The sequence below is a fragment of the Martes martes genome (genome assembly GCF_963455335.1).
Source record: "Martes martes genome assembly, chromosome: 5".
Taxonomy (NCBI): Eukaryota; Metazoa; Chordata; class Mammalia; order Carnivora; family Mustelidae; genus Martes; species Martes martes.
The window spans coordinates 34502783-34515633 of NC_137892.1; the positions used below are offsets into that span (position 1 = coordinate 34502783).

The 12851-nt window shown below is 38.4% G+C and overlaps 1 protein-coding gene across 3 annotated transcripts in view; it reads right to left on the reverse strand.

Moving 5' to 3' along the window:
* Positions 1–12851, reverse strand: part of CAMK4 (calcium/calmodulin dependent protein kinase IV) — a 227537-nt gene that overhangs the window by 554 nt on the left and 214132 nt on the right. For 2 of the 3 annotated variants that reach the window (XM_080803343.1, XM_080803342.1), the window contains 2 exons: positions 10839–10991; positions 7426–9407 (listed from right to left, as the gene is read on the reverse strand). In XM_080803343.1, coding sequence (XP_080659469.1) covers positions 8976–9407; positions 10839–10991 — 585 coding nt within the window. In that variant the 3' untranslated portion in view covers positions 7426–8975. Of the gene's footprint in view, positions 1–7425; positions 9408–10838; positions 10992–12851 lie in introns of those variants that run through there. The other variant, XM_080803344.1, reaches the window with a different exon arrangement.

Sequence of the window (12851 nt, forward strand, 5' to 3'; positions counted from 1 at the left end):
TTTCAGTCAGACGTTGGGAAGGTGGCCTGTGACCTTGGCTGAAATATTTATACTGTATCTTTGTCCCCCAATCCTACATGCACTTGGTTCTAGCTAATGACTGGCAGTCCAAACTACTGCGCATGGAGGTTCCCTATATATAACAGTACTCCGTCAATGGAAGCCTCTGTGCTGCTCTGAGCTTCTGTCCTGTTAGTCCAGGAAACTTTCAACAACCCACAAGTACAAATTTTTCCTCTAGGTCAGAGGAGAAAAGACATACCAGATCATCTCACAAGCCTGAAAAACCCCGGTAAGAAGTATTCCTTTCTCAATGCCTGCTAACTTGGGTTTTCTATGCACTCACAGTAGCTCTTAGCTTCTCTTCGTATCTCTTAAGACTGTATCTGTCTTTGCTTCTTTTCCATCCCAGGGATCATAGTCAACCTTTGTCCCTTCTTTGTCCCAACCTTTATTGTTTCGTTGGCCCTGAGGAGTCATGCAGCCATTCGTTAATCATAGACAATATTTGAGACAAGCAAAGTGGCAAGACAACTAAAAGGATAAATAAGGTGTAATCTGACTCGTTGGTAAGTATTTTTTAAAAATAAGTTTCTTGAAGATGGAAGTCAAATACTGCCTGCAGTGAGTGATGTAAAAAGGGATTTATAGAAGGGTGTGTCAAGAGACAAAGGGGAGGCGGAGGTAAGAGAGAGGCCTTGACAGGACCAGCTTGATGTTTGGGGAAAGCAGTTGTGAAAATTACACATTTTGTTGCCTGAGACTTAACTTTTTATTACAAGTCATTTTGAAGTCTAAACTTTCAAGTATGATTCTATCCCAGTGGGGATCGCCCTTTCAGGTCCAGTAACTTAAAGGTGACAGTAACTATGACAGAAGGAACCGTGACGTGGGCTTGTACTGGCAAAACTTCAGCAGGTGGTTAGGTGATGTTCTAGAGTCCCAGGGAGTTCTTCAGATATTGGGGTTTTACAAAGCTTACTCAGAAATCACTCATTGTGTGCTATTGTTTTTAGTGACGGAGGCTTTGCTTCAAGGGGTGACTTGAAAAAATGTCTTTGATGTGTTGGGTGATTTTTTTATTCTACTTAGGAATGCACCAAATTAACCAGTCTCCATATAGGAGATCACAGAGGGCTAGATGCTCTGAGGAAATGCTGCACACTTATCTACCCAGACTAAAAAAGGAGGTCTAATTTAAACTTTGCACAAGATCCAAGACTTTCCTGCAGACTTAGTAACATTTCCCTGTAGAGTGTAGTCTTCCACACAGGTGCTGTTCTGTCACCACTGGGCCTGGCATTTCTCCACTCTGTAGATTTCTCAGCCAAACCTGCCGCCTTCTTCCCTCTCTGCAAAGATTCTCCCCATCCTTCACATCCAGCCTGTGCTCCCATAAAGCTTTCCTAGAGCATCATTACAGGCAGAAGGGAGTTTCTCCTTCTTTGCATCCCTAGAGGACCTACTGCCTGCTTAGATTTAGCACAGGTTATGTGTGTACACCTGTATTTTTTCTCTTCCAACTACAAAGCTCACTCCTAGAGGGGAGCACTGGGTTCATCTCTGAACTTCTTCATCATACATCAGTGAAAATTTACTGAGAAAATGGGTGCCTGGGACGTACTGGAAAGCTTCAAAATTGGCACATAATTTCCTTAAAATGTGCTTGTGATGTAGGCCTAATAGCCCCTAAACTAATACTACTGTTTACTGTCTGGTTCTGAGAGGAAACTTAGCTATTGACTTTAACTATTCGTTTCTAAGGGAAGCAGGTGACCCAATTATTGAGAGAAATGTAGAAATGTAAATTTAAGTCTGAACAACTGCCTTCAAGGTCTGACTGATCATTTATAAAAATAGGCAGGTGGGAGCATGGACTCCTAATCTTTTCATCTCTTCCCTTTCCCATTCCAGTGAAGTCTCCTTGCATACAGGAACTGTGAGGAAGGAGCAGAAAATTCATCTCTTTTTTTCCCTGAGTTCTATAGTGTATCCTGGTGATACATCCTGTTATTAATTATTGCAACAGTTTAAAGAAAACAGCCTATTGTTTAGTCAGTCATGACATTATCTTAGATGTTGCTGATAATAGCTTTTCTGCGCAAGACCTCATTTGTAACCTTTTGGCTACAGATGTTCAAAGTCAACAAGGTCATGGATACCTACATTTCTCAATATGGGTTATCTGCTTCCCTTAAGGCAGATATTGTGGAATGAATCATTTCTCTGTGACAGAAATACACTAAGAGAAGCGCCCTTCTTGGATTTCTGAATATGTAAGAAAAGTAAAAGCAAGCATTTATTCAAGGCCCTCTCTTTTCAAAGAAATGAAGTATCTCCCAGATCACTGAGATTGGGGATTGGAAAGTAGCTTCCTTACATAAAAGAACTGGCTGTCTGCCTCCCCCTGGGCTATTGATGAGCCTGCCATGGTCATAGAAAGCTACATAATAATAAAGCATATTATTTCCTAAAAATGATTAAATGAAAATCCAGCAGATATAAAATTAGTTAAGAACATTCTGAAGGATTCAGAACCAAAGGGCACTCTTATTTCTTCATTTACTAAAGTAATAGCTGGAGATTGACTTAAATGTGAGCAAATATCAGTATAAGAAATCATTTTCATGATTTTAAATATAATGATCAAATTTCTAAACATGCTCAAAATGCTAGAAATCTTTTTAATTCTCTTTCTTAACCAGGTCATTTCATACTCTAGATTTCTTTTTTCAGGAATGATGCAATTTGGAATTTTTAGTTCTGTAGGGATATTTCATTGTTATGTTGTACATAGAGCACAATTACTGTTGTGAGGCCATCTGCAACAGAAACAAAGCTCTCCTGCTTCCTCTGGGAGTAAGAACCTTAAGCTTGGTAGAGGAAACTATGGGAATCTATATTCCTAGATGTCAGCAAAAAAGCATCGGGTGCTATGAAAGACCAGGGTCATCAGGGTTTTTTGTTTGTTTGTTTGTTTAGTGTTTTGTTTTGTTTTCTTGTAGAGAGAGAAACATTTTGGGCTTTTGCTGGGCAATCCGGTTCATTCTCTCTCAAAACTTCTCAACTCTGTCCTAGTGGTGTGAAAGCAACAGACAATATATAAATAAATGAGCACTGTCGTGTTCTAATAAAAACTTTATTTATAAAAACAGGCCTCTGGTGGATTTGGTCTGTGAACCATAGTTTGCCTGATTCCTAAAAATTGTTCTTTGGAGATTTAAATTTATTTCCTTGGGTAATAATGTGGAAATTGCTTTTTAAAAAATGTACATATAAGTTTTATGCGTATTTCATAAAAACCATAGATAAAAGAATGATTGATATTCAAATAAGAAAGTATAAACAGTAGCTTCTAACTCATGTATTCTAATAATACCTTCTCCTTAGTTCACTGGGCGTAAGGAATTACTTAAACCCCTGTCTGCTGTTTCCACTCAGTGAACTCACAAGAAATTTTAAAATTTCAAGGGAAACAGAGCAGTATCTATCAGATATGGAATACAATACTACTATTATGTTGTGTGGGCCTACCACATGGACATGTTAGATAATTTTTTTGGCTTTGGGAGGACTGAGAAATATGAAATAATACTGAGACTAAGGGTGTACGAATAGAAACACCTTGAGAACTTATTACTCAAGTAATAACCTCGATTATAAAAAGTAAACAAAATCATAACTCATGAATATGCTATTTGTACTCTATGTTACTATGAGTTGCTGCATGATAGGCAATAAAACAGGTCAGGTTAACAGGAGGCAGTTATGACAGTTTTCAATTTATAGTCATACTTTTATCTTTTACAAACCAGATGAACTACTATACATGGTTCAAGGAAAGGACAAAGAAAGGACCAACCTAGTAAATTTTTATCCACAAATTGTTGTCAGAGTGAGAACACTTAGGGAAAAAACAGCTTTCAAAAATTCTAATGTGAAGCCCATTGTATTTGAGTGCCCCCAAATAATCTCCTAAATGGAAAAGAAATACTATTTTTAACTGACTGAAGATTAAATAGCTGTCATTTTTAACAATGGGTCATAGCAAAGATTACACAGATGTAAACATTCCATATCCATGATTTTCCAGGTCAATCTTCAAAATGTGCTGAAAACAACTATTAAGAACAAGCATGACTGTGTAGCCTTAGCATTGCTGTTCAGAGTTTCAGACTAAATTCTGGGCCACCAAGGGCCCTGCATTTCTCCAACAAGTCTGGGATCTTCCTTCCGGGTTTTAGAAGATATCACAAGCTGAGAGGGCAGCCTGACAGCCAGAAGGATGGAACAAAACATTGATTTGGGACAAGTGGTAGCAAACCAAGACACGGGAAAGGGTAGCTGACTGGTGGAGTCCCATTTTTTTCATTAGTGGATAATGGCAATATACCGATATTCAAATAGCATCACTTTCAGTCAGGGCATGGAAGGAGGTTTCTTTCCATTTTTGGCTCATTTAAGCTCCGCCAGGTCGGACACCTGTTCTGAGTAACGTCTGATTCCTGCAAAGGAGTCAGATGGTCCGCTCTCATTCAAGGCTTCCATCGTGCTCTAGGTGGACCTCTGGGCCAGGTGCTGGGGAAAAGGCTGAGTCTTGAAGGATGTTAAAATCATGCAATCAAATCCTCTAGAGTGTATCACAAGCATTTATGAAAATCGGAATTTTAAACAAGCCAACATAAATTAGTCAAGTTTGTTATTGCTCTCCAAGATAAGTATATAAATGGTTGGGCTTTGTGAGCTGAGATTGTATTATCTGACCTCAGGTGATATCTGGAAGGAGTAATAACGACAAAAACTGGCCCTTAGTAGATCAGAATGTAGAAAGAGAAAATGCTGAACTTGGTAACCATGGTGGGTAGCTGGTATCTCTCCAGTGGTCTTTTTTTCCCTTATTTGTCAAGGAGCCAGAAACTCACCCTGAGTTGTGCCAGGGGAAGAAAAGGACTTTGAAAAAAATGTATAGAAAGTTATTGGGTACATTTCTGCTTATCATATGGTTATGAATATTATAATGCCATTGTGTTTGCATGCACATAAATGTTTCTAAAAAACACCGATGACGTACAGAGAGTCTAGCCATTAAGCAGTATTTAACCAGTAAATGCTCAGATGATAACAATGACCTTAATCAGAAACATATCCATGATGAACATTAAGGAAATTGAAATATGACCTAATAGACAGTAATTGCAAGGATATTACAAATCCTATTATGTAGGCAAATGTCTAGAAACTTTGCACCGTCTAAAGTAGACCTCCATAACCAGACCGAATTCTCTGCAATGACAAATAAATTACATAATGGCATTGTAGTTATGTAAATGACTCTGCTCATTATATTTATTTCAATTTTATGTGGCGTCAACCTTCATCCAGAAAAACCGAGTGCTGATTCACTTTGTTGGCTTTTTTTTTCTTTTTTCTTTTTTCATTTGCTTTGCAAGAACAATCCTAAAACCGAATAAATGGTTTACTAATTTTATTCTTTGCCTTTTCTGGCATTTACTTCTGTTTTCCAATTTGAAATGCAACCAGATGCTTCTGTGGAATAAAAACTGAATTATGAAACAAAATGGCTCTCTTTAAATCTTCGGTCTGTAGGCAACCCACCAGCAGTTACCTTGCATGTAAAACTGGAAATAAGGGTTGCTAGACGTTCTAAATTACAAAATGTGTTTAAAATACTATGTAATTGAGGTCACAGTAAAAGGCAAGCTATTCCTTTCTTTTTTTAAGTTTGCCACTAAAAATGGCTATAGAACCTTGAGGATTATTCTAAAAGAGCAGTATGTAAGAAAATTCTAAGTCTTTTGAATCCATGTATAATGGCAGTGTTGATTAAATCGTTCTAAGGAAATCTAAAAAATGCCAGCCAGTGGTCATTCCCATTTTGGGGGTTACTGGGATATCATCCTCCTCCTCATCATATAATCTTTATCATGCAAATTTAATATGTTTCAGTAGATTTGTAGAAAGAAAGATTGCCTGTTAGAAAATGATGCCCAGCTTAGTCCAGCCCTACAAAATCCTATTAACATTTTTTGTGCCGTCCCTCCTGAACGGGGGCCCATGGTTTGCTCACAGTAAATTTTCATACATAAGAATACTATTGACTTTATGGCAGTGCTCAGGAGACTCTAGCCGGTGGTCAAGATTCCAGGGCCCAAAGGAGGATTCGAGGGATTGTAGCCAACAGACAATTTTGCAATGCCCAGGAAAGTACTGTTTTCTAAAAGTCGTGTTGGGAAACATCCCTTTGAAGCACATGATTAAGCAGATGTGGCCAAGAGTTTTTACTTATTTCAGCCTATGACACTTCTGAACCATTTTCTTTTTGGCCTCCTACCAGCTCATCCGTGTGAAACTGAGGCAGCTCAAATCCAAGCATTGGCAATCCATGTGTCATCTTGCTTAAGAAGTACTGTAGAACGGTTTTGTTCCAATACATTAGCCACTAGTCACATGTGGCTATTGAGCACTTGATGTACTAAAGGTATAACATGTACTCCTGATTTTGAAAACTTAGTATAAAAATTCAAAATTCAAAATATCTCATTGAGTTTTCATATTGATTATACATTGGACTAATAGTACTTGTTCTAGATGATAACTTCTACAATCATATTATTCTAATTTCTACCTTATTTATGCATTTGTGGGACAAAGGAGCTCTTAAAGTTTGAAAAAAACCACTGGGATTCCAATTAGACTTTTTTTAATGGGAAAATAATTCAAGATTGTCTTTCTTCATGGTTCCTGCTACACGGGGCCCAGAGGCACAGTCAGGCCTGAGGGATGGAACGATAGGACAACTGCCCTCCCTTGGAACAGTGTGGGGGGGACCCGGAGGGGCAGTATGTACTGATCTTCCAACTAATTACCACTTCTACAAAGATCCATTTCCCTCTCTTCTTTCCTTTGCCAATATATGGGACACTTACCCTGTATGCCTGTTAAGTCTCATTAGGAAAAGTACACCAGGCAATTGATCTTCTTACATGGAAATGTTAATGCTTAGTGAAAAAGGCATTCTTAAAGATTAAAAATAGTGAGCCCTTTACAATTACTAACATGGAAATTCTGAGAGAGGATAAAGAGGGAAGGAGAGAAATGGGGAAGAGGAAAAGTACTCTCTACTAGCTAATAAAAATAAATCAAAACAAAAAATGTTCTTCGGAACTCAGATGATGTGCCCTTAAGGGCTTTTTTCCTTTGTCCATGTTGGTCAACTGCCAGGCCCCTAAACGAGGGACGATGAGAAGTCCTCCCTTTTCTTCTTTCAAGAAGGAAGTTTTGCACTTGGAAAGCAGAATGTCTCCGAAGGTCCAGTAGCCCCCAGGAACTGGAGATTTAATTTCGTTTTCCAATTTCACAGTTTTGAGGAAGAGCCAAAATAATTTGAGATCTTTTTTTGATAAGGATTTTTCTGTGACAGTCATTTTTACTGTCCATCATTTTGGTCTTTGAGAATATTCCTTTTTTAAAACTGAGGAAACTTAAAATTGTGATGCATAAATTGATAAAAATGTCCACATCAACTCAAGCTAGAAATAGAGGTCCTTGGAATTTAAGTGTGATTTCTATAGGGAAAAAGTGTCCGTATGAAAATCAAAGAAAAATACTTTGAAAAAAATTATGGTGAATTATTAGGTCTAATAATTCTATTATTAGGTCTAATAATTACAGCTTCTCATGAGTCTGATTTGAAATCAGTGCTTTCTTTTCATTTTTTTAAGGTAAATAAAGTGCTGCACTGTCCTAAATTTCTTGGCATGGAAACTAAAAATTACATGGTAAAATTTGGGCACTTCTATTCCAAGTATGAAAAAAAGAGAAAACAGATTTTCAGAAATATCTTGAGTTCATAAGCAATATATCTAGGTAACCATCAACTGAAGGAAAAAAGGAATTTCATAAACAAAAGTTTCCTTAATCTAGTTAAGTCTATAATGAATGATCTTATAATGGAATATTATTCTCACTCTATTCAGACATTGGACACCAGCCTGTGGGGTAGATTTTTCTGAATATTTGAAACTTGGTAATTGTAGAGTTTATCCATAAAACTGTCGCTGTCTTTAAAGTTGTACAAACTCATGAATAAATCCAATTTTTTCAAAATGACAAGTAGTCAACCTTCATGAGTGTAAGTTCAGGTCTTAGCTCCTCTTCTTCCCTCAATTTCTATAGGCCACCTTAAGTGTTCTCCATGAGAAAGAAACTGCCATTAGCAGGGGAAGGAAGGAATACATTCCTTCTCCAGGATTGTAAAATGGCAGGATTTTGTGATAGGACATTTTTGGTTATTCATAATATAGTATGTATAAATAAGGACAAAATAAGAACGCATTATCTACATAAGCTGTAAGTGCATTCTGTTTCATGACCCTTAAGTGTGCTTCAATTTCTTACCATTATAAGCGGGGATTTTTTTTTTTTTGGTACGTATCATAAAACTATAGCCTGTAACCATCTCCTTGTAAACAGTTTGAACACACTGGATAGTTTGAGCACATTGAAAAGTATGATGTCGTGAATGCAATGGGAACACATCTTAGAGCACTACCTAATATTAGTGAAGCGAGAGTCGAAAGGAATTACTGCTTTATGAAGAAATCCAAAGGATGTATGATGACTAGGTTTTCAAAGCAAAAACAATTTACTAGTTACTTCAATGTGTGCTACTGGTCCCTGAACATGTATGTTTTTAAATGTTATGTTGTGTTTACTTGCGATTTCAAATTTAACTCCTCGGCATTAGGTATCCGTTGCATACCATAGAAGACACTATTTTTTCATAAAGCAGTCACATGCATGAATTTTGGATTACCAACTGATAGATATGTATTTTTTTTGCACCTCAAAAAACAGAATCACTATAGTGCATATCATGCTTCCACACCTTCCTTGCTGAAGGACAAAATGCATAAGATGCCAGAATTTGACTTCTGGATTGGGAAGAAACCAGATCAGTACTCTGGCAGGATCACATCATTTTGCTGAGCTCCAAATCCCAGAGCTGGGTTTTCTTGCCCCTCTTTGGGGGCTGCTGCTTCCTCCATGGTCTTCAGCTTCTCCTCTGCTAGGCCCTCCTCTATTTCCAGGTCAGCCACCTTTATCCTATCCTCTAGTGCCTTGGGCACCATGTTGGTAGCATTTCTATCAGCATCTTTAACTTCCCCTACGGCCTGTACCTTCATCAGCTCAGCCTCTGCCCCCTCAGCTGCCACTTGGGCCCCACCTCCTTGAACTTTCTCTCCTTGCAAAATAGCTTTAACATCTTCACTGCCATCCTGGGTCAGAGATGGTGCTTGGCTAGCCTTCTGGCTCTCTTGGATGCCGCTGTGGCTGCTGCTGGCGCTCCCCAGCCGGGAAGAGGCCACTACGGCCTTCACTGCTGCCTGATGGGAAACAGAAAAGTGTCAGGTGTTACTTCCACTTAAAATCTTGAATCAGAGCTCAATCTCATCTTTGCATTTAGGGATTTTGTTTTATATTTTCAAAATATATTCCAAGATGGTTGAATGAAAACTCTGAAGAGTAAACAGCAAAATCTTTTTAATTTCAGGCCTACTGTATTTAATCATCTGGACAAGTGAAAGCTTACACTTGTTTTCAAATATTTTGGACTTTGTTTCCCAAAGTGTTTTCATGGAACACTAGTATTACACAACAAAAGAATTCCACGGTCAAGTTTGTTTGGGAAGTCCTGGGTTATGTCAAGGTTATTTAATCCAAGATATTTCAAATCAGTTTGATCACACAACTTCTGAGGTTTATTTAGTCTTTATCAGCCTGTAAGTGATGGCTAAATTGAATATTATTTTTGACCCTCATCTGTTCTCTGAAATCCTCTGCAGACATAATAAGTCCTAAACACCATTATCAAGAGAAACCCATCTAATATATATTCCATATGTATTATGGAATATATATTCCATAATTATTCCATATATATTCCATATATATTCTATACAAAGAGATGTTTTGGATATATCATATGAATTAATTTTGATATATCTTATATATCTACATCATGTGAATTACAGATGCCCTTTGAACACCATGGGTCTGAACTGCAAGGGTCTACTTATGTGCAGGCTTTTTTCAACAGACACACTGAAAAATTTTTTGGAGATCTGTAACAATTTGAAAAAACTTACAAAGTGTGCAGCCTAGAAATACCCAAAACATTAAGAAAAAGTTAGGTGTTATTGTAAGAATACAGCACATAATATATATAACATCCAAAATATGTGTTATTTGACTGCTATCGGTAATGGCTTCCAGTCAACAGTAGGCTATTACTGATTAGGTGTTTGGGGAGTCAAAAGTCATACATCGATCAACTGTGTTGAGTAACTGGTGCCCCTAACCCCAGCATTGTTCAAAGGTTAGTTGTATTTTAATTTTATCAAGTATGGGAATTTATTTATATTACAAGATACAGTTTTTAAAAAAGTCTCCCAATTTCCACTTATTTAGAAAGAAGGCAACTTTCGAAATGAGTATCAGTTTCCTGAGCAATGCTGTTCAAGCAGTACAGTCTTAATTAAATGAGAAGCAGTGATTATATATTTGATGAATAATTCTCAACCTACGACGCATTTCCCTTTATTAACAATGAATTCTTACGAGAGAATAACATGACTGTCAGTGTCTTTACACCGGTATTGCTGGGATTTCAAGGCAGGATTTTCCCTGGTACTATAGGAGATGAATAATATTATTAGACGAAGAATAGTGGAATTATCTTTAATAGTTCAAGCTAAGAAAGAGAGTAACAAAGAAAAAACACAAAACAAAACAGAGCAAAACAAAACCTATCTTACCTTGAGCTTGCGCCGGGCATTGAATTCTTGGAGCTTCTTTTGAGCAGTATCCATGTGTACAAAATTGGCAGCTTTACCTGTGACCCATGGGTGCTGGAGAGCTTGGAAGGTAGTCAGGCGTTTCTTAGGATCCAGAACAATTAGTTTTCTGACCTGAAATGATAAAGAACCATAGATTTCTTAGGGAGATTCTTATGGTGACCCAGGCTTGCCCCTCAGCCTGTGAGCATTTAGGTTTTATTCTATTTTCCTAGCAGTACCACTAACTATACATAAAAAAAAAAAAAAAAAAAGCTTTTCAGTGGCCACTGTGAGGAGAGTTTCAGGGAGCAGTGGTTGAGGAGGTCTGAGAGATAGTGGCTTGTGCCATCTGAGAGGCCAGGCAGGCAGGCGACTTCCAAGGGAGGTCAAAGAAACAGGTTCTTGGTTGCCTGTGGACTGGACGGTCTTTGAAGGAGAGCCAGCATCTGAATAATTCTAGGCTGCACTTAGCACCACTTAGAATTCAGAACTTTGGATGGATCGTAATGGAGATGGAATTGTGCATTCATCACGATTTCTGTTGGGATTTTTTATTTTATTTTATTTTATTTTGTTTATCTATGTGTCAGAGAGAGAGAGAAAGAGCACAAGGAGAGAGAGCAGCAGGCAGAGGGAGAAGAAGGCTACCGGCTGAGCAGGGAGCCCGATGAGGAACTCGATCCCAGACTCTGGTATCATGACCTGAGCCAAAGGCAGACGCTTAACCGAATGAGCCACCCAGGTGCCCCATCTGTGGGGATTAGATAGGAACAAAGGGATAATATCATAGTCTTTATGCTTATCCCATGATTCCGTGATAAAATTCATTCTAATACCTTGAAGGTTTTGAAGGAATAAGCCAAGTGCTGTCAGGGGTTTCGGGACATGATTTGTTTAAAGTACTAAATTCAACCCGTAGCAGACCATTCTGAGAATGAGCAGATAATAAACAGCCAGGAAGATCAACCAACAAAATAATCCCCGGGCCTGGGCTCAGGCAGGGTGACATGGAATGAGGTAGAAACTGCTTAGAGTTAGGAGGCCTGTTCAAGCCCTAGTTACATCTCTTACCCACTTTTGTGACTCTGGACAAAAACTGACGTATGAATTGAGAGCCTGGGAACATTCTCCTAGGCCTTTTTCTCATATGTTCTCTTTCCCACCTTATTCCTTTGTAAATATATTCTTACATACATATGAAAATCTTTAAAAACTTGTGTAATTCTTCCCATAGCCTTATCAACTTGGAACCAGTAGCTCTAATTCATAAATGAGGGATGGAAGGAAGTTCAGAAAGATTTTGTGCGTTAACTGAGGCCAGATAGCTTGTAACTGGTGGAAGCTCTATTCCAGTTAAGATCTGTCTTACCTCAGAGCTCATTTTGTGGCCACTAAACCGCAGTGCCTCCACCACCCTCTGGCCTTCATCTGCCCACGTGGCAAATGGGGGCTTCGGGGGACGTAAGGCCCGAGGTCTTTTCTAACTCTGCTCGGCTAAGAAGAACTGAATGCAGGCTAGTGCAATCAGGCAGTAAATCAAATGGAGAACAGGTATCTGGCTCTCCTCTTACTTCTTTTCTGCAAAAGCTGCAAAGAAATGTGTGTTTGGGGTAGAGAGAATTTGTAGAGGACAGAGATGTGAGGCTCCTTAGGCTAAAAATCTGAGAGGAGGTGGTGGGAGGTACAGATGATTAAGGAAAATGAATGCATGGCAGTAAATAAAAATCATTGCAGTCATTGCTGTCACCTGTGGGAAACATGTCCAAATAATTTCATATAAATGGTAACTAATCCTTGACAACAGTTCACAATGAGATCTTTCCCTCCCATTTTCCAATCATCCTCATCATTACCATCCTCCTCCTCCTCCTGAAAATACAAAGAATTTACTGAAAGTCAGTATGTGCCCCCAAATTCCCATCTGTCAGTGTTAATCTTTACATTTGAAGAGATCAATGCACTGAACTGTTAAACTCGCCGAAGGTCTGAGAG